The sequence below is a fragment of the Lissotriton helveticus genome, chromosome 5_1 (genome assembly GCF_964261635.1).
Source record: "Lissotriton helveticus chromosome 5_1, aLisHel1.1, whole genome shotgun sequence".
Taxonomy (NCBI): domain Eukaryota; kingdom Metazoa; phylum Chordata; class Amphibia; order Caudata; family Salamandridae; genus Lissotriton; species Lissotriton helveticus.
Genome location: NC_136065.1, coordinates 1,939,672,747 through 1,939,698,961, shown reverse-complemented (window position 1 = coordinate 1,939,698,961; position 26,215 = coordinate 1,939,672,747). Strand labels below are relative to the sequence as shown.

At 45.5% G+C, this 26,215-nt stretch overlaps 1 protein-coding gene across 3 annotated transcripts in view; it reads right to left on the bottom strand.

Moving 5' to 3' along the window:
* Nucleotides 1-26,215, bottom strand: part of LOC144756070 (uncharacterized) — a 150,226-nt gene that overhangs the window by 31,583 nt on the left and 92,428 nt on the right. For all 3 annotated transcript variants that reach the window (XM_078645577.1, XM_078645578.1, XM_078645579.1), the window contains one exon: nt 13,414-13,484. In XM_078645577.1, the coding sequence (XP_078501703.1) occupies nt 13,414-13,484 (71 nt within the window). The remainder of the gene's footprint in view (nt 1-13,413; nt 13,485-26,215) is intronic.

The following is a 26,215-nucleotide window of genomic DNA, read 5'->3' as shown; positions in this document are numbered from 1 at the left end:
GAATGCTCAATAAATAACACCTTTTATTGAAAACGCCCGTCTCTCTTTTCTCTGCATTCTGGTGAAACTAAGTACGCACATTTGACTGAGTGAAATAGCTGTCTTTTGTTTTCACATGACTCTAGAGATACACTCTTATTCAGGGAGAGCAAAGTTGTCATGTTTTATGGTTGTCAGAAGCTAATCCCTTCTTGTCTATCCAGGGCGGTTAAACTCCTCCTCGTTTATTCGAGAAAGTTTCTAGTGACCTCTGAGCTAGCTGGCAAACCTTAAGTCTAATATAGCCAGTAGAGACCTAGATAACCTCAGTCCTACGTCTACACTGCTGAATATATTATTCCAATTCGCAGAGCCTATTGGGAATATAGAAACTACACTACAGAAGGACCTGGCTTGGCAGTAAAGGCTGGACTGTTCCCATGAGATGCAGGGTCAAGGCTGATTTGCATATAGCTGAGTCTAAACTGGGGTGGCATGGTGGGCAAAAGAATGATGGATTTAACCCAGATCTCTTGACTGGGGGTGAATGTTTGATTTGTTCCGCATTCAGTCCATCATTGGTGTTTCTTCTTCTGTAATCTTGTAGTGCGACTCTCAGGCATTCAGGTTGGGGCTTTTCTATTCTGAACTCGTTCCTCTCCCCCACCACTCACACACTGGTTAGTGGCACATTTTTTGAAAGGCAGTTTTAGGACTTTAAAAAAATGGTGAAATTAGAACAGAAGTAATGGAGGGTCCTATCAGGCGATTGTGATCCGAGGGTTTATATCCACTATTAAGAGGCAGGCCTGCTACTATGATAGAGTGGGGTGGGCCACTGCTCTGCGCATAGCTTGAACAGCAGACAGAGCAGGTGTTCATGTAGAACCAGGAAAGACAACAAACTGGGAGCCAGGTACTGTGTTTGGATGGGGGAGTGTAAAATAATGGAGCAGAAGTTGCTTGCAGATCTTTCTCAAGTCCGCTGGATGACACGTCTTAGCTAAACAGCTCTCAGCTTGACCTTTCAGCTACACCAAGTTGATGATTTCATATTTTAGAAAAGAAAGTTTGTTTTTAGGAGCATACATACTAAAGACTCAGTATTAACAAAGCTAGTGTTTCCTCAATGAAGGGACATAATACAAATGTGCTGTGTTTTGCAGTCCATATGTAAGCAAAATATATCACCTGACTTGTGCCTTGTCTGGCTATTTTTCTGCCATCACAGGACTTTGATTGCATGGTAACTACTCTGGCCAGTCATAAGTGATATGGTTACCTCTAGAAGTAACAACAAATGTAAAAATAAACTCCAGAAAAATGGTGTGTTAATGAATTAAATGGGCATTTACCACAGTATTTTGTTTAAAAAAAATCTACAAAATATGACACTCAAAATATTTAAGGTCATTTTTTCCAAATATGTACCATAAATTCATCATTGCTCCTTCGTAAAAAAGTTAATTTACCACCACAAACCTCCAACAATGGAAAAAAACAGGGTGACACAAAGTGGCCTTTCTATACATGCTGGAATACTAAGTGTTACTTGCCAGGACGATAAACGGCTGAATCAATTTTGCCTGGGTTCAAACCCATCACCTGCAGGTTTGTGGGTGCATAATGAACTCATTGAACTATCTTAACGTTATATAGGCACAATTGTATGTAATTCATCCAAGTGTGCACTGCTGTGTGTAAATACCACAAGTGGGTAAAAATACACATTCCCTGCAATACCTAGAGTGAAGTAGGCAGTCTGGTCTCTTGTGTGCATCGCTACAGGAGGGTGGTGTTCCAGCAAGGCCTGTCGGGGGGGGGGGAGGGAGGGATGGGGGGTTGATATAGTTGCAGTGCCAGATGGACGAAGGGGCATGCATGAGTACCAGGTGTGTCTACTGACTGACTGAGTCTAGTGAATGACAGTGCCTGCAAGTGACTGCCAGTTGTAATTCTTCAGAGGCATGGTCAGGAATGGTAGATGTGAGAATGTTCCCAGAGGATGCAGATGGTTGGAGCTACTAAATAGGGTAGCCTTAGAGCGCAGAGTCTTAGCCCTGTACCCCATACAGGGTGAACATTGTTATTCTTCATGGAAGACCTCGGCTTGAAAGTGACTTCTCTGGAAGAAGAGGACCCTTATGCCACAAGGGCTGGCTGGAGCAGCAATAGGCAGGCTTGAGCCACCAGCAGTCAGGACCTCCAAACTCTAACGTGTCTCTGCAGCATGACACAAGGTGGAGACAAGCCATTTGGTAAGTACATCTCCCTATCTACAGCAAGGCAGTATGTGTGTGATGCATAGAGGGTCACCAATACAGTGCTACTAACGTGATATCACTTCATGTAGCATGGTTCTGCCTCATACGGTACTGTACCGAATACACAACCTGGTAGTGAGCCATAGCTGGTATACAGAGCGTACTGGCACCAATTTATTCTAGAGGGTACTGGTGAACAGTCCCTTGACTTTAGCCTTGCCACTCTAGGGAAAGACTAACTCAGAGTTGCTGGGAGAGCCTCCTAAGATGCACAAGGAAGATAGGAGTAGCCTAGTTCTGCAGCAAAAACGTATTCTTGGAGAACTAAAAGGGCCACTGGAGTCACTACAGGTGTGTGCTGAATGATGTATGATTCTCTGTGTGAGTGTCGTATTTGTTTACAAGTCTAGATGTTTGCCAGATGATCCTGGTCACTACAGCTGCATATATCTTTAAATGGTCTATCACCTTGCAGCCATTGGCACATCCTATGCCAGACTACACCTGTATCATGCTTCTTCTGTAGGGTGATGATAAAACTATATCTCTGCCTTGTAAAGAGATTTAATTCATGGGTCCTGCTCCTGAATATCCTGTACAAGGTAACATGTGGTAGTCAATCAATCAAATAATCTTTATTCGGATAAGAATATCCATAAAAGCACAGTTCATCACCACCAGTAAGAAATACATTAAAATTTGTAAAACATATGAATATACAATATCATCAAATACAGGTACAAAATTACAGAAATAAAATTACATTTAAAAGAGTTGGACGGGCCTAAAAACTAGCAGCTTAAATGGCATAGTGCAAAATATGAGTTTTGAAACAGTTGTGTAAAATCAGCAACAGGTTACAAATGAAATGCAATAGATGCAATCGGTCAGACAAGTGCAAAATATGGGATTTGAGGTAGTTGTACAAAATCAGCAATAATTTGCAAACAAAGTGCAATATATTCAATGAGCCAGCAATATCTTGCAAATAAAATTCGATATTATTCAGTGAGTCAGCCAATAATAAGCGTCAAGACATAAATATGTAAGCTAAAAACCCCATGGATCTTGCCACTACTTGCAGCAACATCAAGATTTTGGTTGTGGGCGGGGTAATAGGGGCTTTCCGCTTGGCCATCTTACAGAACTTTTACGACATTAAGATTCAATCATTGAAGCATGTGAGCGTACCGCAGCTTGTAAGAATGTGATTGCACGAAAAATCAAATCGTCACTTCCTAATTTTAAAATGTCAAAATATGCTAATTTAAAATCCAAGATAGCCCGTGCCTTGAAATAGGGAGCAAAATACTGTTTTGTGTGTTTTACATAGAATTTACAAAAAAGTAAAAAATGTAACAAAGTTTGTTTACTACCAATGCCGCAGGGGCAGCTCAATTGCTCCAGATTGCTGTTGAAGCCAATTGGAAAGCAGAGTAAATATTTTATGCTGCCATCTCTAAGGCGGTGGAGTAAACTCCTTTTCCATCTCCCTATATTTTTCCTAAGGTATTGCTGTGTCATATGATGTTGAGTGCTCGATGCCTCCAGAAGGGGCATATATCTAATAATCGATGGTTTATTGCGCTCAATGTCCTGTCTTTCTTCATGGTACAGGTCATAAAGCACCCCCCCTAACTGATCTTATATTTATACCTGCCACTGCTAATGGGCTTAAAAAAATATGCTCCAAATTCACACTAGCTAGGCTGTTTTTTACTGCAGCTAGCCAGGGTATACTGCCACCCTTGTCACACTTAAGGCAGTCAGTAATTATTTCTCTTGTTAAAATTGCTGCGGGATTCTGCCATATTTTTAACCAAAATATCGCTGGGCGGGACTTAATAAAATCCTCCACATATTGTAAATTCAATTCCTTATGGCATATATAATTTGGAGATGAGATTTGCGCCCCAAGGATTTTCCTACAAAATCTGTTCTCTTCAATCTGAATCCTACTACAGTTCGCATGCCCCCAGACTTCAGCACCATTAAGTGGCCGTTGGTACACATTGTTATGTTATGTTATGTTAGCTGGTGCTTTATTGAGCGCTCAGCTACTCTAGCAGAGTGTCCCGGCGCTATCAGACCCAAAACAACAGAGCCCCGGCAAAAAGGAGGAGACTTATTGGCCAAACAGCCACGTTTTGAGCTCCTTTCTGAATGACAGTAGGCTCTCACTCTTTCTTAAGTTCAATGGGAGGGCATTTCAGGCCCGGGGCGCAAGATATTTAAAAGACCGCCCACCGATCCGAGCACGCCTAATTACCGGGACCGTGGTCAAAGACAATGACGCCGAGCGCAAGGCTCTGGAGGGTAGATGAAAACCAATTCTCTTCCTCAAATAGAGGGCACCAGTGTCATGGAGTGCCTTAAACGCCATGGTGAGAGCCTTAAACTCAAGGCGTTTCTGAATTGGTAGCCAATGAAGAGACTCCAATAATCCCACAGCATGGGATCGTGACATTGTGACACCCGTGCCTTCGTGACATTGTGATTTATATATCTGAATCAACTGTACCACTACCTCAGATTGTTTTGGTTGCAGAAGGCTAATGATAGAATTAACCGCTTTAGTGAGTTTACTTCTACCGTGGGCCGTGTGGGCTAGCCAAGAACCTGATTCTGAGAAAAGTAGGCCCAAGTAAGGAAAAGTGCATGTGCATGTTAACGATTCACTGCCCGATGTAATGGACTTAATAAATGTTTTTTCGGCCCACAAGTCATTATATAATATTTTTCAAAATTTGTACAAAGGTCAAGATCCACCATAAAAGACACAAATCCTGTGACTAAACTGCGAAGTGCATTGGGGGTGCGGCCCATAACGACCGCATCGTCTGCGTATAAAAGCGCAGGGAGTAGTTTACCATTAATTTTGGGTACATCACTGGTCAATTTAAATAAGGAATTGTGTAATTCATTTATATAAAGAATAAAAAGCAGAGGGGCCAGAACACAACCTTGTCTGACCCCTCTGCCAATGGTGATGTCCCCAGAGACTTCCCCATCATTACTTATCCTCACCCGTGCCTTCAAATCCCTGTGCAAATACGCCAAAAAACAAACCAAAGCCTCGTCCAACCCATAATTTGAAAGAATCTCCCATAAACGCGATCTATTAACAAAATCAAAAGCTGAGGTTAAATCCATATAACCCAGATAGAGTGGAACTTTTTGAGCAACCGTATATTTCCCCAAGATAAGATTCAAATTCAAGCACTGTTCCACTGTTCCAACGTTGCTTCTACAACCCAGCTGACAACAGTTTAAAATATGGTTGTCTTCCGCCCAGTTCCTAATGTTGTTAAAGACAACCCTGCCCAAAATCTTCAATGTGTTGTCTATCAGAGAAATTGGGCGATAACAGCTGGGGTTGGATCTGTCGCCTTTTTAAAAAATGGGCACAATAATACTGGTCGACCAAGTGCTCAGGATAGCTGCATTAGTCAGATTATTAAAAACATTACATAAAAGGTGAGCCCAAAAGTCCGGTTCATGCTTTATAACGTCGATTGATAGCCCATCCGAACCTGGTGCTTTGTTCCCTAAACTTTGGTGTATGGCATCCTCGACTTCAGATATAGTTATAGCAACCTTTAGGACTGGGGAGAAGGTATAACTGCTAGAGGTCTTTGTGGGAGCAATATAGATTCTAGCAAAATGCTCCTCCCATAGTTCACTGGATATAATACAACTTATGGGGGTAATATTCGTGTCCATGGACCTCATACCTTTAACTTCCTTCCAAAATCCAGTTACATCCTTAAGTGAAGCAGCCCTAGCAAGATTATCCCAGCGTTCTTTCAATATCTCCTCTGAGCGTAATTTAGTTGCTGTCTTGTAGCAGGCTCTTAATGATTTAACTAGAGTTATATCCCTGGGTGTAGCCGTTAATGCTTCACGCAGTTCTATTTTAGACCGCGAACAAGCGCTATCGAACCATCTGGGGTTCTTGCTTAAGTTAGTAACGGGTTTAGAGATTTTGGGCCAGATGTAGGTAATTTTAATTTACCACCTCTTAAATACCGATTCATACCGAATCGGTATTTAAGAGGTGGTAAAATAGAGGGTACCGATTCGGTATTGCCCATTGATTCCTATGGGCCTTGTAGCCCATAGGAATCAATGGGCAATACCGATTCTGTAATTACAGAATCGGTAAATACCGATTTTAGCAAGGGTGCAGGGGGTGTCACATTGACACCCTCTGGCACCCCAAAAATAGGCATGTGCGCCATGTGGCACACAGACATGCCCTAAGGGCATGTCTGTGTGTCACATGGCACAGGTGTGCATGCACACCTGGGTTCGGTATTTTACCACCCAATTGGATTGGGTGGTAAAATACCGATTCTTAAAGCCCTGTGGCACTCTGACATGTGCCAGCTACATCTGCATTTACAGAATCGGTATTTTACCGAGTCTGTATTTACCGATTCGGTAATTTTACCGAATCGGTAAATACAGAATCGGTAAAATACCGTTTCTGTAAATGCATGCCCTACATCTCAAAATCCAATTATTCGGCCGTTACCGACCGGTAATTGGCCACCTACATCTGGCCCTATGTGTTTAATACCAGCACATAAACCACCACTAAAAGCCTCAATAATCTCACCAACCGAGGTGCTACTTAACAAGCACGTATCTACAAGTACGGGATGCGATCTTATCATACGTGCAAAGAGGGCTTTATTGTCTATCCCCTTCCAGATCACTCTGAGCTAGTCAGTAGATGCCACCAAATGTTTAGCTCCTATTTCCTTTTGAGCAATACCTTTAGAGGAAAGTCTAATAGTTGTTAAAATTGGGTTTTGGTCACCTTGACTCGTGCATAAAACCTCAGCCTTTACTAGAAAATGTGCCAATGAGGATGATATAAAAACATAATCTATGATAGACGAACATCCGCGACCTCTGTAGGTAGGCAATAGACCCTTAATTGGGTTAATGCCGACCTTTTCCATTACATTAATCAGATGACGGGGGATTAAGTAGTTACGTAGTTCCTCCCCTCTTTTGCATGGGATCACCCTTGTGGTGATGTTATCAATTCCACTGTGCAGTCGTGCGTTAAAATCTCCGCCTAGGAGTATTCCGTCTATTTTGCCATACCTCTGCTCGTCATTCAGTTCGTCAATAAATTCAAACAACTTAATAAAATTTCTATTTGGTAGTGACGTAAAATCGTTATTATAAAAGTTAATTAAACAAATCGAAGCACCCGTGAATAAATAATGGCTTGGAAATTCACATTATTTGTCGTTACAGATTTTAAGCTACCCTCAGCCGATATCTTTATCCATGTTGATAACCCCCCACATGGTCGGCCTACCTTGGGGCTGATTACAGTGCTATTATAACACACAAATCCTTCTAGAAACAATTCATTTGTGCTCCAAGTCTCCTGAAACATCAAAATATCGTAATTACTAACCAGATCAACCCACTCCCTGGAATTCAATTTGGATCTTAATCCTGCAATGTTCCAACTTAAAACATTTAATTTCGAATCTGGGGTTATGAGTTCACTAACAGCTGGGCATAATATTAAGGGGTCTACTGTCTCTGATGTAATAGTAGGTGGGTGATTCAATAGTCAATCCTGACTCTCCAGGCTGGACAGGGCAGTAAACCGATTTTGTGTGTTACATATTGGTATCAAAGGATTACGTGGGACCAAAGGGGGTTTATAGAAGAAGCCCAAAGGTAGTGAATGTATGAGGGTTGGGACAGTATTATGATTAACTTGTGCCCGCAATAGCCATTTCACCAGGGGGGACGTCTAAAATTCACGACTATGCAGTCACCTGAGATATTCTTTTCTGACGGTCCCACCCATCCTACACGTCGCACCATTAGGATTTCGTTGGCGTTCACCATCCCTAGGCCCTTATACTTTGTTAGCCAATCAGTACTCTTGTTTTTAAGTTGTTCCCATGATTCTGATTGGTCTTTCTTCAGGGGGGGGAACACCAGCTAAAATTACAACATATGGGCAGGCTTCGGGAGGTAGATTAAGGACATCTTTAGATGGATTCTTAGCCTGATTTTTCGGTGCAGTTGCTATACTTGTAGGAACGGGGGCCAGCGGTACAGGCATAGCTGAAGCTAGATTCTGTGACTGGCTATTGCTAATGGTCCCATTGCCAGCGACTGCATTTGACTGGGGCATCAGGTTGGAAGTGGGTTTGAGAGGAGGACTGTCCTTAGAATTGCCACACTTGTCACATGCAGCGTTAACAATTGAAAGCGTACAATCACCACTCACCCTTAACATGCCATGGTCAGTTACCGTTTGTTTATTGCCCCCCATAATTTTATCAACAATGGTAACATTATTTTTCTTTGTATCAGGTTTCTTAACCAGGTTTTCCAATCTGTCCAACCGTTTAAACAAAGCAGTAAATTGTTTATCCACTAAAATTTTCAAACGATCTCAAACCGTGTCCATTATGATGTCAATTGGAATATCACCCGATCTTCCATGTATACCATGTGCAATTGTATGCTCAGTTTGTGTATGTGTGGAGTTAATTGCATCTTCGGGTGTGGTCAGGTCTACAGTGTTATCCTGTGTTTGCTCAATTGGCCTTGCTGTGACAGCAGTAGATCCTCGCCTCCACATACTTAGGGGAGTGGGTTGAGTTTTTAGGCGAGCAGGCTGTTTCCTCTTACTGCTAGTGGGTTTGGTTACTCCTCTCTTCCATTTTGCCCTCACTGTTTTGGTGACCAAAGCCGAATACCCACTACTGGCAATGACTTGAGGCCCCAATTGGCGTTCAGAGTTGTCCGCATCAACATCGGCAATCTCAAGGCCCTCGTGCAACATTTCTCGCTGGCTGGGGGTAGTGATCAGTACATTTGGGGATAATGGGAGAAGAGTGATTGAATTGCCCTGTTCAGCTCCGTCAGACAAATACAAGTGGGATGCCGGTAGACCCATGGAAAGTCTTCTTTCAGTTAACTCGATCTCAGTTGAGACCATATTAACAGCTTCTACGAGCATACTTTCAATGGTGGTGACAGTTGATGTCTTTGGGCCAGATATAACTGTACGTTTCCCCCTGGTGCTTGATATCACTCACCTTATACTGATGCTTAGCGGCGTTGCCCGACCCGGCCTCTTTCGGCCTCTGACGGCCACAGACGGCCCGCCCTTTGCCCGGGCTTAGCCCGGCTCTCACCCACGCACGTCCCGCGTGGCGAGAGTCAGCCGGCAATTAAATGCGCCTGTTGATGAGGGGGAGGGGCTTCCTGCTCCGCTTGAGGCCCCCGCACGTCTGTGGGCCTTGGAGTCCTCTGCCCTGCTGTGGACGACTGTGGCGCGGAGCGGGAGACGTGGGGAGCTGAAGAGTCCCCCGGTAGCAAGGGGGAGGGGCTGCCTGCTCCGCTTGAGGCCCCCGCTGGTCTGTGGGCCTTGGAGTCCTCTGCCCCGCTGTGGACGACATGTGGTAGTGGTTGAGATTGATTCCCTGGGATCTTCAGGCATACATTCACAAATAGCTGCTAAGTACACATGAAGGTAAGTATGTTAGCCTGCTCCTAGTAAGAGGCGAATAGGGTAGCACCTTATTTGATATATCCAGTAGAGGTACCATGCCATTGTGGGTGCCACTATGTTATGTTATGTTAAAGTTACTTGTTAAGCGCACGTACACCAAGCGTTTTTATGGCGCGGAGAGCGGGAGGGCAACAGTGACTCAAAAAAAGATGCTTTACTCGTATGCATGAGAGAACAACAAGGTCTTGAGGAGTGTTCTGAACTGAGCGTAGGAGGTTACTGACCTCAGTCCAGCAGGAAGAGAGTTCCAGAATTGAGGGGCCAGGACTGAGAATCTTAGACCACCGTGTTTTTAACGTTTGAAGGCGGGGATGGTAAGCAGATTCAGATGAGAGGAGCGTAGTTCACGAATGGGGGTATAGCGCTGAATCCTTGAGGCGATGAATGCTGGGCCAGAACCGGCGAGGGCTTTAAAGATGGTACAGCCAAGCTTGAAGACACAGCGTTTAGACATCGGGAGCAAGTGGAGGCTCTTCAACAGAGGACTGACATGTTGATGTCTGGGTTGGCGGTGGATAAGCCGAGCTGCCTGGTTTTGTACCAGTTGTAAACAATGAAGTTGATATGCCGGAATACCAACATAGAGTGAGTTGGCATAATCATAGGAAGGTAACCAAGGCCAAGGTGACTAGGGTCAAGGCTTCGGTGGTCAGGAATCTGCAGATCTTATGGATTCTGCATAGGTGGAAAAAGCAGCCAGAGACCACCGCGCTGATCTGGGGTTTCTTAGATAAATCGTTACTGATTGTAACCCCAACACTTTTTACAGATCCTACTGGGCAAGGGGGACTACCTAGGAGCGGAGGCCAAAAGTTAGAACTTCACGGATTGGCAGTTCCTCGAGTTAGGATCAGTTCAGTTTTATCGGGGTTAAGTTTTAATTGGTTGGCATACATCCATTCGCTGATGAAGCTCATGGTGGATTGAAAGTTGGGTACTGATGTGTTAGAGGAGTCAATATCAAACACCAGCTGGAGGTCATCAGCATAGTTGAATGTTTCAACCCTTCTTTTGTGCAAGGACCAAATCAAAGGTAGCAAGTATAGATTAAAAAGAAGGGGCGAAAGGGAAGAACCCTGGGGAACCCCGCAAGTCAGATTCATTTTCTTGGCCGAAAAACTGGTGAGGCAGACTGCCTGAAAGCGGTTATAGAGGAAAGAGGAGATGCACTTCAAAGCCAGACCCTGGATGCCAGCACTACTGACATTGTCGATCAGGAGGCCATGATCGACCGTGTCAAATGTGGCTGACAGATCCAGGCGTACCAGGGCCTGGGTGAGGTTTTTAGCAGCCCCTCTCCTTAGCTCGTCCTTGACTGCTAATATGACTGACTCCGTGGAGTGTGCTGGTCTAAATCCTGCCTGGTGAGGGTCGAGGAAATGGGAGTACTCAATAAAGGAGCTAAGGCAGTTAGCTACGTGGACCTCAAGGCTTTTACTTAATTACTAAGGACCAAGGGGTCGGAGTTGGGTTTCTTCAGGATCAGGAGAATTTCTGAATTTTTAAAGGTGTCTGGGGCAATGCCTGGTTTAAGAGAGTTGTCCAGAAATAAAAGGGGCGGGCCTGGACAAGAGATAAATGCTTCCTGTAAGATATGGGGAGGGCAGCAATCGGTAGGGGAACCTGATCCAACTTTTTTGAGTAGGATAAAAAAATCTTTCTTAGAGATCAGGGGAGTCTGGTCCAATATGAACGGGTTTTTACACGTGGTGGGGGGTGGATGAAGGTGTGGGAGTGGGAATACTGGGTTTGATGGTGGCGATTTTCTAAATGAAATAAGAGTTAAGGGAGTCCCATAAAGATTGCGAGGCGGCAGGTTTCGCCATCACTCTATCTGGTGTGCAAGCTTGTCGACTATGGAGAAAATATCCTTGGTCTCATTAGCTGCGTTTATAATCTTAGAGGTGAAGTAAGACGCCTTAGTCTGAAGGATGGAGTTTTTGTATTCTTTTAACAGGGTTACATAGGTGTTTTTGTCCTGCGGCATAGTCCCGTCTCCAGCTATGCTCAGCTTGCCTTAGGGCAAGTTTTTTTGGTTTCAGATCGTCGGAGAACCAGCGGTGTGCATCATGGGGATGCTTAAGTTCAGTTCTTTTAATGGGGGCAATCCTGTCGCTAGCTGATTCAAGCCATAGGTTGATGCTAGTTGTCTGATTACAGAGGGACTCCTGTTCGATTGGCAATGTAGCCTTTAGTAGTGTGCAGAAATTGCTGATGTTGGCTCGATTCCAATTTCTGGCCAGGTGATTTCCCAACAGGGAGGGTTTGATTAGAGGGGCACAGGCCATGGTGAGTGTGATAAGGTGATGGTCTGACCATGTGCATGGGGAAATTGATAGTCGTGAGATTTCCAAGTTGGATGTCCAGACTTGCTCCAGAATATGTCCCTTTATATGGGTGGCCTTGATCACATGTTAAATGCAGTTCATTCCTGACATTCTATGGAGCTGGCACTCTCCTGTGCGTTGGAGGGCCAATAATTAAAGTCTCCAATAACAATGATTCTAGCATAGTTGATAACTACTATTAGATCGCCTAGTAGTTGGGAGAATGAGGGCATATGGTGAGGGGGCGATAGAATAAGGCAGATTAAGAGGAAATGGGGTGATTCAAATTTCAAAATAAGGCTGTCGACCAAGGGTATGCCTGTGATCCCTAATGAAGTGAACTGAAATTTTTGGTGGATAATAGCTGCAACCCCTCCCCCGAGCTTGCCCGTAGGCCTGTTGGTCGGAAGTATATAGTAGTCATTGGGAACTGCTGCAAGGATATCAGGGACAGACTCTGTAGTGAGCCAAGTTTCGGATAGAAGAAGGATGTCGGGTTTGTCAGAATCAATGAGCTAGAAAATTTTGAGCTGATGTTTCACCATAGAGCGGGTGTTTAAGTGCCTAATTACGAGAGTCCCTGCTTCCTGACTCTCCGAGATGTTAGTCAGGTAAGCCCTTGTGGACGATGGGGGGTTCCTGGCGGGCAGGTGGATCAGAGAGCTCTAGAAAGGAGACTCTATGGGTAAGGATCCCTGCTTTGTTGGCTTGGACCATGGGTTCAGTGCTGATAGGCCAGTTGCCATGTGAGTGTTTCAGCTCAGAAGCCGTGTGGGATAGGGCTCAGACGGGCTTGCCTTTTGTAAGTCTATGGCGCGCCGGCGGCGCACCCACTGAGCGCGTCCGCTGCACGAGGGAAAAGGCATGCCAAATAAGTAGTGCTGGGAGAGCTAGAGCGCTAACCAAACATCTCCGCCCCTAACAACCCCCAGCTGCCTGGTGTCAAAGATCGGAAGCGCCAGCACCCTCCAAAACAATACGGTAAAAGGCGCTACATTTAAACTTCTTTTTACAATTTCTCCAGTTCAAACTGTGGAAAAATTAACAGAGTGTTCCTAAGAAAAAAGTCTCCCCATTTGGGCTCATATGAGGCAGCAATGACATGTGAGCAATTATGATAATCTTCATACTCCTAACACAATATAAGACTAGAGGTTACTAACCTCCGACCTTACAAGTTATCAGAGAGAAATCATAAGCTTGTAGGGCCAGAAGACACAGTCCAGCAGTGCGCACCGAGTACTATATTAACCAGTGAATCTATGAAGACGTTTACCTGTGACCTCGTGTTTGTCTCCAGGAATCCAATGAGGCCTTTCAGAAACTGGATGTTGCTGTCAGTCACATCTGGGGAGAGAAACAGGAGTGAGCTACATAAGGCCGGTGTCTTACACTGCCCCTAAACTTAGACCCATCATGGAAACACCTGTGGAGTGGGGCCCAGTTGATTCCATGGTGGAGCTGGTCACACAAAGGGACATATTACAGGGATGCCATTTAGCCAGTATTCACTAAATGATTATCATGAGAAAATGCTAAAAAATGGCAAAACTTCTAATTTTCAAATGCTCACATATGGCGCGTCACACACTGAAAAGATCAGCTGAAGAAAGGACCACATTTTTGGAAAAGAGTTTAGTCTACCATCTGTTCTGCCCGGCACAGAAGCAAGACAGATGCCAGACTAGATGAGCTGGAATACTTTATCTGGGACGTGGCACTGCTTATTGAAAAGTGCAACAAATACTCTTTTGGGAGAGGAGCTAAGCCTCACTTTAATGTGTTACATGTGAACCCAGGTATTGAGGGGAGCGAGCCACAGAGAAATAAGGAGACAGAGGCAAATAAATGGGTTTGGATAGGCAGGCAAGGTGAGAGAACAAAGATGTTCTGAAACATGGTGGAGGGACACAGAGAACATAAGAGAAACGAGCACTGGCATAACCACTAGTTCTCGCCTTTGGGACAGTGTCAGTATTCAACAATGCAGCACATTATTCTGGATGCTGTGCAGACAGGGATTGAAGAGCTATACAATTAATTTACACTGGGTCATGCAGTGTGATTTAGGAATACATGCTTGCCTCAGGAAACATTTATGGACACATTCCAAGGATTTTAAACGCACAGACAGTTAGACAAGTGCCTCGATGCAAGTCAACAGCTCTATAACATTCTGTGTGTGACTGCATCACTAGAGTATTGAACAGCCTATGAAAAAAAGCAGTTAAGTACTTTCCAATGGTGGAGACGTCACATTCCCTTCTCCCCCAGGCCTCTATTCACCAGTCACCCTTCTCCAGAGTTTTCCATTCAAAACACTGCAGGCACCATCCGTTTAAAAGCAAGCCCAAGGCCCGCTCTCTGTTCCAGCCCCCAGGGTATAGGAGTACTGGACATAGCAACAACAACAAAATGCTCCCATTTGTCAAGAAGAGGGGAAATAATAAAAAAGCAGGGACGGCGTCGGCACCACTTGAACTCCGCGCACCTAAAACCCCCAAAATTAACATTGACCTTGTGTAATGTAACTGGTGCTTTTGCTTTTCCGGTCAGTCGGGTTTGCGTTCTATAAAAAGGTCCCCAAAAATTAATTTGATATTGTGCAATGTAATTAACCCTGATGTAAAGTGCTCAAACACCTTTGGGTTGCTTGAGTTCAAATTATATAATACATTTTTCCTTCACAGTCCCTGGGGAGCTGCCGTGAATGTGCTTTAAATTAGAGCTCTGAGAGGAAGAGGATGACAGGAAGTGGCAGCGGGGCAGGCAGTGACATGGGAGGAGGTGGGAAGGACGAATGCTGCTCCCATTTGTTAGGTAGAGGGGAAATAATGAATAAACAGCAACTGTGTCTGCATCACTTAATATCTGCACACCTTATAACAAAGAAAAAACTGACCTTGTGTAATGTAATTGGCGCTTCAGTAAAGAACTTCAATACCTTTGGGTAAGTCGAGTTTGCGTCTATAAAAATGCCCCCAAAATAAATCTGACATTGAGTAATGGAACAAGCACTCATGTAAAGCATTCCAACACTTTCGAGCCGCTCAAGTTCATATTGCATAATAAAAATGGTTCACAGTCACTGGGGAGCTGCTGTGAATGCTCTTTGAAATTAGGGCTCTGAGAGGAGGATGACGACAGGAAGAGGTAGCGGGTGGGCCTGCAGCGACATGGGAGGAGGTGGGAGGGGCGAATGTTGCTTCCATTTGTCAGGTAGAGGGGAAATAATGAATAAACAGGGGCAGCGTCGGCATCACTTAATCTAAGCGCACCTAAAAACAAAAAAATTAACCTGACCTTGTGTAATCTAACTGGCGCTTTCGTAAAGCGCTTCAATACCTTTGCATTAGGCGAGTTTGCGCTTTATAAAAATGTCCCCCAAAATGAATCTGACATTGTGTAATGTAACGAACGTTCAAGGAAAACGCTCCAACACCTTCGGGCCGCTCGAGTTCACATTATATACACAAGCGTCTGTGAAAATGCGACGGGAGTTGCCCAGCTTTGCCCTTAACTCTACTGCAAGGTTGGGTTGCTGAAGGTCCAGTAACCGAGGCTCGCTAAAGCAACAAGCAGCATAGAGGGAAGGGTTTGGGAGAAATCATATAACACTTTGAAGTCAGTGAAAATTAAAGAGGCAATTTCATAAACAGCGTCTGAAATGTAATCTTGGTATATGAACGGGACGGGGAGAATAAGTGACGGGTGCTGAAGCTGATCCACTGAAGATGGGCAAACTGTGACACAAGCAGAAATCAAAGAAAAAATCCTCCAAATGAGCACATAAACATAGAAGCGTAATGTTAAAAGTATTTGGGCAGTTGTCCTTGGGAGGAAACCAAACACAACAAGCATTTGCAATGCAATAGGTCTCGCATTAGGAAAGTTTGAGCCATTGGTATTGCGAATTACATTTTTTTTATTTAGCTATAGTAATAGCTAAAGTAATAGCTTTGTCATTTACAATGCCAATAGTTTTAACTTTCACAAATGTGACACCTATAGCATTTGCAATGCAATATGTGTTGTGAACCTGGCTGCCTTCCTGTTAGAGACACTAAGATTGTGTAGCTCTGCCCCTGAAGGTGCTAATCACATCGAGTAAACCTATTGGAAACCAATAAAGAAGAGGTTAATTGGGGCTAGACGGGCCCACGGTGCTACCAGGGACGTACCAATATGCTGGCTTTACTGTAAAGGTCCTTGGTAGGTCTGCGCGGGCTATTGGTGTAAACACATGCGCACTCCAGTAATTCCACTGAGGCAACTAAGGTTTGTGTCAAAACCGCGAGGAATGCCAATTAAGGGGCTCACTTCCTTGTCTGCTTCCGTGACACCTGAAGCTACTGCCTGGAAAGGGATCGTTGGACTGCCATCTCATGGGAATGTTCAGAAAGCGCGGCAATATTTAATTAATCTCTTTTCAGCAAATAAAAGGGTCTTGAACTTTCAAGGAAGCTGCAAATTGGCTAAAACGTGTCTATCTATCATCTAGTAAAAAGGTGGGACCTCTCGACTTAATTACTTTGCCTCTGAAGGCCCCAGCTTGGGTCTCCCAGAGAGTTTGATGAAGGCAGTAAGTGAGGTGGAATGTTTTTATATACAGACTTGTTCACTGTGTGTACATAGACCTACATGATGCCTATAAATGAGATAACAGTGTGTACAGTGCCCTGTATGATAAACATTGGTATCGAAGAACGTCCACAGAATGTACAGAGACCTGTGTCTGGCTGGGCAGAATGCATTTATTTATATATGTTCAGAATGTTTTTATTTATATATGTTCATGTTGCTTTTAGCGCAAACTTACACTCGTGGGTGGAGTCTCTTTGTTCTAATGGTACCTCAACCACAGTGCAGTGGCCAATACAAGGCACACGATGAGGGGGCAGAAACCCAGGTTTTAGGCAGATTCCTTAATTTGTCAAGAATTGTTTCAGCTCTATTCGAAGATGGAAGTGGATTCCCTCGAGACAGCTGACTATACGTCTCCGTCCCTGGAAGCATCCTTTGGATGCTAATTCCAGGGCGAGACCTAAAAAGGTCCTAACGGTATGTCTCATATGGAACTGCACTCTGAATGGATTGTTGCTGTGCATATGATTGGGTGCACCAACCTGCATCATTCAAATGGCAGATCGCATATACAATACAAGCAAGCGATAAAATGTGACAATTTACCTACAGTAAAGCATTCAAGACCTACATTGTGTTGCTCCTATGGGGACATGCTGAATGTGGATACTACATGGAAAGCGTTTTATAAACGCTACTACAATGCAATAAACCACTACTGACATTGACAGTGGGGGTCGCAGAGAGAGCTTTTTTCATCTACTTCAGATCCAGTCTAAGTTGTTGTCTTGAATTATTCAGAATAAAGACCATTTCTCTCTCCCTGTTGTTCACGGATGATTAAACCTTATTCAGTAGTTCTTTACCATTTACATTTGCTATTGATTTGCGCACTAATTGCAATTTAGTTTTTTTTAAGTACAAGTGCTGCTGATTGCTCTCTTCCTCTTTAGAAAGAAGCTGAAAAGGCACTCCATTTACCATATTTTCCTTCATAGTCAACCCCATTCTCTGTGGCCAACCTGCTATCGGTGCTTCTCCTATCCCCAAATATAGCACCCCTGCCTTGTTCTCCCTCCGCTCTCCCGTGGAGCACTCTTACTTCAGACAAGATCTGCCCTTTATAAATAGCTAATACCAATAACAAGCGCCTCATTACCAAAGTGTCTAGTTTGTGTCCTTGGTTCCTTAAAGCTGGGGCACTGTTGCTGGAATAATAGCTATCTTGTCAACATTGATCGCTAAATGAATGTCAATCTACCCCGTTTAATTTATGTACAAAGAAGGGAAATGGATAGATTAACTAGGCAAGCGCTTTAACTGATCATGATAAATTAGCAGTCTATTATTGAAATACCGCTGTTAAAACCCACACTGCGTGCAGATGGGAAGATTTGCACAATCTGAAATACTTGCTACAAAATTGCACCAATTATTATAAACTGAGCATCACAGTGGAAACGTCTGAAGTTATTCAGCTTGACATTTTGACAGATCCGTATAAGTGACGCTGATCTTTTGTTTCAGCGCCTCTACATTGAACAAATTCTTCTAAGGCAAGCATTTACCTCCCTCAGATAACCGCGATGTTAACCTGCGGAATTCTGTTCACTTTAATTTGTTTCCTTTGCTGTATACCACTACCAGACAGGGAAGTCTTTTTTGCTTTACCAAGTGCATCGGAGTACAGAGATGGGAATAAGTAGTTAAACAGTGAAAAATAACACTAATGGTGGGAAAAAATAATTAGACTACAATGATAGTACTAACTCAAACCGCGCTATATAAAAATGCATAAATACATGAATAAATAAATACCGCCTTCGGGTAAAGTCCGCGCTATATAAAAATGCATAAATACATAAATAAATAAATACCGCCTTCGGGTAAAGTCTGCGCTATATAAAAATGCATAATTAACTAAATAAATACATACCGCAAAACATCCTCGTTACTCTGCCGGCCTGCGACCAGGAAGTCAGGCAGGCCGGCGCGACACCCGGAAACAGGAAGTAGGAGGGCGGGAGCCTACGCCGCCTCCCACGGAAGAGCCGCGATTGGAGCCGTGTTGGGAGCAGGGAGCACCAGAGCAGGCAGGAGCCTACCCTGCGCCCCGGTGCCGAAGGAGGGAAGAAGAGTCCTGCTGCCGGGCCTTGCAGCTGAGGAGAGGAAGCCGGTGAGTGCGTTGCTGAGCGGCGGGCGGGCGGGCGGGGGGAGGGGGGGGGAGCATGTACGCGCGTGCGGGGGCGGCCTGTGTGTGTGTGTGTGTGCGTGCGTGCGTGCGTGTATGTATGTGTCTTGGAGTGCGTGTGTGTGACTGTGGGGGAGGGGGTGTGTGTGTGTGAGCGAGTGTCTGTCTGCGACGTGTGTGTGTGTGTCTGTGTCTGTCTGTGTGCATGCATGCATGCGCGGTAGGCTGGGAGGGCGGCGCAGGACGGAACATGCGCGTTCGCGCAGCCAAATCCGCCTGCTAAAGCTCGTGACAGTTTTTTGTCCCTCATTCCCCGGCATCGGACAGCTTTAAGTCTCCAGCCCTGGACGCATCCTTCGGATGCGAATTCCAGGGCGAGACCTAAAAAGGAGGGACAAAGAGGAAGGATTAACCACCAGCAACCAACCATTTTTTTTTTATTTCAAAAGATTTTATTAGAAGAATTTGTAAATACAGTACAGATAAGGTGAAGGCAATACTAGTGTCGGTGTACGGTGGTGATGTTACAGCAGGCGTCTCGCTGGCATGATTGGTCACATGAACATACGATGGACAGTCAGAGACTTGGCGTATTCTGTCATTGGTGGACTTGTATATTGCCCTTGAGGGGGAGAAAGAAAGTGGGGAAAGAGAGAAGGAATAGAGGACAGGATGGATAGCCTTGTCTTTAGCTGTTTACTTCCAGAGTTTGCTCTGTAGGGAGGCTGTTTGTGGGGTAATCTTGCCCTATTGCCTGACTATGGAGGTTTGTGCGAGCTCAGGTAGTTGTCTAAGGAGTGCCACATCTCGCCCTTTGTGGTGGGGTTGGGTGATTGTTTTGATGTTATGTTGTGTGCCCCTCTGAGGAAGGTGGTCCAATTGAACCAGCTTTTGAAGGATGCTTTCTATGTGTCTTTCCAGTTGTTTAGGATAGTTTTAACCGCCAATGTGAGCAGGAGATCTATCAGTTCGCTATCGTCTTTAGATTGAATTTCCAGTGTCATGAAGGCGGCGACTACCCCTAGGAAGTCTGGCTGCAGTGAGTAACCCATTATGCTATTTATGAATTCTCTGATTTTACACCAGAATGACTTAACCTTGGGGCAGTAAAAGATGAGGTGTGCTAGGTCTCCTTTTTGTTAGTGGCAGTTCCAGCATAGGTCATTGTCCTGGAGCCCTACGGCAGCCAGGCGCGCTGGGGTCCAGTACGTTTTGTGGAGGAGCCAGTATTTTGTTTGCGCTAGGATTGGGGTGACTTTGTTTGTGGCTGCTGAGGTCCATAGGTGAATTTTTTCTTTGTCACTGAAGCGCCTAGTGTGTTGGGCTTCCCAGTATTCTAGTGTCTTGACGTGTAGTTTTGTCGATACTGGGCTTAGGAGTTTGTATAGGTGCGACGTTAGGTGGCCAATTTTGTTTAGGTTCACCAAGTACTGCAGAATTGATGGGACCTCCTTGTTAAGATTTGCTCTAGTAAGCGCAGCTCTTATTTTTAGAAAGATGTAGAATTCAATGTCTGGTAGGTTGTGCTGCTGTTTTAGGGTGTCAAATGTGAGCAGGGTGTTTATCTTTTCTAGCTGGTTGGGAGTGGAGATGCCCCTCTCGTACCAAGAGCTAATGTTAAGTATCTTGTCTTTGCACTTTATTTTAGTGTTGAACCAGATGGATTCCCATCTCCTGTTTTCAATGCTCCTCTCCATTTTTTGTCAACTTTGAGGAGGGCGTTCTTGGTGTTTTTAAGTATGATGTTGTTGGCCTCGGTGTGTTTATTGGCTGTGAGTAGGGCTGAGGGGTCGAGGCCTTTTAGGATTGCTCTCTCTAGCGTCGGCCATGCCGGGGTTTAGTCTGGTCTTGGCGAGAGCCAGTGTATTCCTTGTTTAGCCAGGCATGCTGTCTGGAATATTTTGAAGTTGGTAAGGTTGGGACCTCCTAAATTTTTACTTAGTTTTAGTTTCTGTAGGCTTATCCTGGGTTTTTTGTCTCTCCAGAGGAATTTGTTTGGCAGGATATCCAGCTTTTTGTGGAAGTCCTCTGTGGTTATGAGTGGGAGCATACTAAGCAGGTAGTTGACCATGGGCGCTATCATAATTTTTATTGTTTCCACTCTGCCCCACCAACTGACAAACTTTGGTGACCATGTGTCTAGTTTCTCTTTCACCTTGTTTAGTATTGTCTTTTCGTTGTGGTCGAGTGTTGATTTGAAATCCCTCCCGAAGTAAAGCCCAAGGTATTTCAGGGCTCCTTTTTGCCAAGCCAACCCTGAGGTTCCTAATACTGCCCTAGTTGTGTGTACATTTAAAGGCTTGCATTCTGATTTGTCCCTGTTGAGCTTGTATCCCGATACATGTGCATATTCCTCGATGGTGGACATTAGGGCTTCTATCGAGGGACCTGGATTTTCTGTTGTGATGAGTATGTCGTCCGCATATGCGGCCAACTTAACCGTATTCCCCCCTTATCTGGATTCCTTTTATTTCAGAGTTGGACCTGATCATGGTCAGCAGTGGTTCTAGGGAGATTAGGAAGAGTGCTGGGGAGAGTGGACACCCTTGTCTCGTACCTCGTCCTAAAAGTAGTGTCTCCGAGGCGCCACCGTTGACTACCACCCGGGCTTTCGGCTCGTTATAGAGTGCCATCACCATTCTTCTATAGTTTTCTCCTAGTCCGAACTTTTGCATGCATTGGTCAAGGAAGGGCCACGACACCCTGTTGAACGCTTTTTCAGCGTCTAGCGCGATCATAACAGCTGTTTCATTGTTGGAGGAGGCGTGGTTTATTAAGTGGCATAAGAGTCTCGTATTGTCTTGGGACATCCTGTTTTTGAGGTAGCCCATCTGAGAATTATTGTATTAGGTTTGGGAGCTGCGCATTTAGCCTCGTCGCTAGAACCTTAGCATAGATCTTGCAGTCTACGTTAATTAGGGAGATGGGGCGGTAGTTTTGTGGGTGTTGTGGGTCTTTGCCCTCCTTAGGGATGGCTATTATGTTTGACTCTGCCATTGTGCTTGTCATTTTCCCTTTATGGATACAGTGTGTGAAGACCTCTACCATTGTGGGCTTAATTAGGCGGAGGAAGTGTTTATAGAACCCTGCTGTGTACCCCTCCGGCCTGGGAGCTTTGTTGTCTTTGAGAGCTGCAGCCGCTTTCTCTATTTCTGCCCCCGTTATGTCTTGCTCTAGTGTTGCTCTTTGTGCATCCGACAGCTTGGGAAGGTTTAGCTTATCTAGGAGGCTGGCTCTCTCGTCTGCTTTAAGGTTCTTGTCTTCCCTGTATAGGCATTCATAGAAGTCTCTAAAGACCTTGAGGATTTCTTTGTTTGATGTTTGTGACTTCTTATTAGTGTCAGTTATAGCTGAAATCGTGTGTTGCCTCTGTTTGCTCTTGAGGTATGAGGCTAGTGCTTTCCCTGCCCTATTCGCTGTGCATAGGTTTATTGCTTTATATTTGTTCATCCACGTGCCTGCTCTCTCACTTAGGATCCTGTTGAGTTCATATTTCTTCCTGGTTAGCTCTGTAAGGGTGTTTTTGTCTGTTAGGTTTGTGCTATGGCATCTTTCCAGGTCTTTAATCTGTGTTTCGAGCTCTGTTACTTTTTTATTTCTTTCTTTGTTCATTCTGGACATGATGCTAAGTATTTTCCCCCTGACTGTGGCTTTCAAGGCGTCCCAGAGGGTGCCTCTGTCCATGTCTGGGTTATCGTTGAACTCTAGGTAGTCCTTTATGGTCTCCTCTACTTCGGCTGCATTAGCCGGGTTTGTGCGGATGTCGCTGTTTGCATTAGCCGGGTTTGTGCGGATGTCGCTGTTGAATCTCCACCTGCGGCTTGCTTGCTCGTTGTGGCTCCCACTAAGTGTTAGACTGATGTGTGAGTGGTCTGATATCGTTCTTGGTGCAATTTCTATGTGGTCTATGAGGTGTGTGTGAGAGGCCGAAATGAGGATGTAGTCAATCCTGCTGTATGAGTTATGTGGGTGAGAGTAGAAGGTGTAGTCTCTGTCATCTGGGTGCTGGAGTCTCCAGGGGTCCCTCAGGTTGAGCTTGGTGCATAGGTTCTTCAGGGTATTTTCTCTTGCGAGCACTGGCTGACTCTTTGCGGGTGTCCGTCTATGGTGTGGTCTAGTACTTGGTGGAGGTCGCCAGCTAGTATTAGGATGTCATATTGGGCAAGCTTACCTAGTCTGTTCTCAACATTTCCCCAAAACGCCTTGTCTTCTGAATTGGGCCCGTAAATGTTGGCAATGTGAATCATCTCCTGCCCCCGCTTGAGGCTGGTTATTAGGATTCTCCCTTCCTCGTCTGCGTAATTGTCTTGTAGAACTAGTCTTGATTTTTTGTTTATTAGTGTGATTACCCCCTCTTTTTGTGAACCGCTGGCGAGCATAACGATTGTTCTATCCAGTTCGCCCTTAGTCGGTGTGCATCATCTGCTGACAGTTTAGTTTCTTGGAGCACATACACATCACTTTTCATTTTGCCTAGGTACTCTATAACTTTCCTTCTCTTTACTGGGTGGTTGAGCCCTTTAACATTGAATGAGACTACCCTAATGCTTGGCAGAGTTTGGTTTAGCGTAGTTTGTGTCATTCCCTAGACTGGGTGTCGCTTGTTGGTTGGATGCCTTTGTATGTGCCTGGCAGGCCTACACAAGATCTCCGCCCTTCTATAGCTGTTGCCTCCCTGTATAGCATGCTTTGTCGTGCTGGCTGGTTCGGTAAGCGTTTGTATCTGTCCGTGAAGAAGAGGGAGAAGATAGAAGAAGAGAAAGGGAAAGGAAAGAAAGAAAGCATGGAACACAAAAACACCTATACTGGGGTGTCCCCTCTCCCCCCTCCCTCCCCTCCCTCCACCTCCCACTGATTGCATTACGAGCGTGCAACAGCAAAGTTCCCTTCCCTCCCACCCCCCGAGGCTTGTGTTGAGCTGAGTCCAAGACTTCTTTAGAGTTGTCGTCTTTGTGGTTGGCGATTAGCGCCTGGGAGCACATTTAATCTTCAAGGATATGTGAGAGGTCCTGATGTTCCGCTGTACCCTTAGGCAGCCGCTCCGCGCGGTGCGTCCGCATTGTAGAGGTAGATTGTTGATTGTAGAGGTAGGTTGTTGTGTCATGAGGTAGGTCAGTTGCTTTAGTCTTTGCATGTTGTATGCGTTATGGTGTCTTGTGGATCTAGTTTAGCCCTGTGTCTGAGTCTCAGCTATGCCCGTTGTCCTTAACGCCTTCTGCCTCGGTGTTGTCTGCTGATGCTCTCCTTTTTGCTGCTCCTGGGCTTTGGGCTTCCATGTCGATTGGTGCCGGGCCTTGGAGGTATCTTCTCAGTTCGTTAGGGTCATCAAAGACCATCGTACGCCATTTGTCGGTAATTCTTAGCCTGGCTGGCCCCGCAAAGCTGAAGGTGACATTGTCCTTCCGCATCCTTTCCCTTAGCACTAGGAATCCTTTCCTGGTCTCCACTGTTTGCCTTGTGAAGTCCTGCGTTATTATTTTGTTGCCGTTCCATCTTAGGTTCGGGTTTTTCCGTGCCACTGCAAAGATCGCTTCCGTTTGATTTGATCTTAGGGGCTTGCAGATGATTGGTCGTGGGCCGCGACCTTGAGGCGGCTTGACTGCTGGCACTCTGTACGTTTTATCTACTTCAAATTGTCTATCAAACTTGATGCCTGTTAGTAGTGATATTAGCTCTTCTATTAGGGCTGTGCAGGATCCAGGTTTGTCTTCTTCTCCCTCTGGGATCCCTAGCAATCTTATGTTCCCCCTTCTGCTGCGGTCGTTTTGTTCTGCTAGTTGTTTCTGTAGTATGCTGGAGGTCTTGGCAATGGATTGCAGGGACTTATTTGATTGGGCGTTATCATCCTCTATGTCGCTGATACGCTTCTCCGTAGCATCTATCCTACAGTTCGTTTTGTGTTGGTCCGCTCTTATAGCTGCTAGCTCTAGTTGCATATTGTCTATTGTTTGTTTAGTTGATTTGGCCAGGTCGTTCCCTTCGTTAATTTTTTTGAGGATCATGTCTAGAGTTATTTAATTTTTTTGCTTTTGTGGTGAATCTGGTGTGTCTTTCCTGTATTTCTTAATTTCGTTGGATAGTTTGCTTTCGTGCCCTGCCATCGCTGCGAAGCCTCTTCTGGCTAGGTAGCTGACTAATCTTCCGTCCTTCTGCTGTCTGGTGAGTAGTTTGGTTGACACTCTTCTTGGTTCTGGCTCTGGCTCACCCTTCCCTGTGACTTGGCAGTCTGGTCTGTATCTGCTTGGCTCCCGGATGGTCCTTGTCCTGGTATTTGCTCCTGCCAGTTCTCCTCTTGTGTCTTCGCTTTCTGCTTTGGCTGGTCCCTTGCCCTATGTGAAGCGCGCTGTTTGCCCTTGTTGCTTGCTTTTATTACTGTTTGGGCTTCCCAGCTCGTGTGGGATCTTTTAGGGCTGTGCTTGTGGATTAGTAGGCCAGTGATTTCACTGCTTGTGTCGGTCTTCTTTCGTGCAGCTTGTGACCGATAATGGGTTACTGCTTTCGGTGTCTGGGGCAGTGCCAGCGCCTGGTCGCGCTTCGCTGGCTCTCTGGCCGCTGATATTTCGTTTTCCTTTGTTGTGCCCGGTTTCCCTGTAGGCGCGGGTTTCCCCTGTTCGAATCTGTGGCCACTTATCCCGCTCTCCTTGTTCTTCTCCTTCTTGTTCCTCTCGCGCTTGTCTGTCAGCGGGAGTGAGCTGTGGTTCCGTTTCAAGATGGCGGCCTTCAAAAGCGCGCGTTTGGTTTCGGTCTGGTTTCTTTCATGTCTTTCGCCTTCCCCATGCCGCCGCCACCACCCTTTCTCTCTTGACGGGCTAACTTGGCGCTGGCTGGAGCGTTGGGGGTTAACTGCGCGCTTCTGGCTACTGTGGCACACACCACGTCTCCGGGCTTAACTGGTCCACTGGCCGCCGTTGTTGTTAGTTTTGCCGTGGTCAGGATCTGGGAAAGATGGCGGGTCTCACCGGGGGACCTATTGTTTCGTTATTGTTCCTTTTGTAGTGCCTGGTTACCCCGCTGGCGCGGGTTAATTCAGTTCGGTCTGTGGGCTGTCTCGCGCTTCATGTGCGCTTCTCCTTGCTCCTCTCTTGTGCTCACTTTGCAGTGCCGGTGGTCATTCGGCTGCGATGTGCCTCCCCCATGCCCCTTGTCTGACTGCGGGAGTGCGTTGCTGTTCCGATCAAAATGGCGGCCCCCAGCGCGCTTTCGGTTTCAGTTTGATTTCCTGTTTGTAGCGTTTCAGCGACGCCGCTGCCGCCCTTGTGGGGTTTACTTGGCTGCTACCTGGGAAATTTGGGGGTTTGACTGC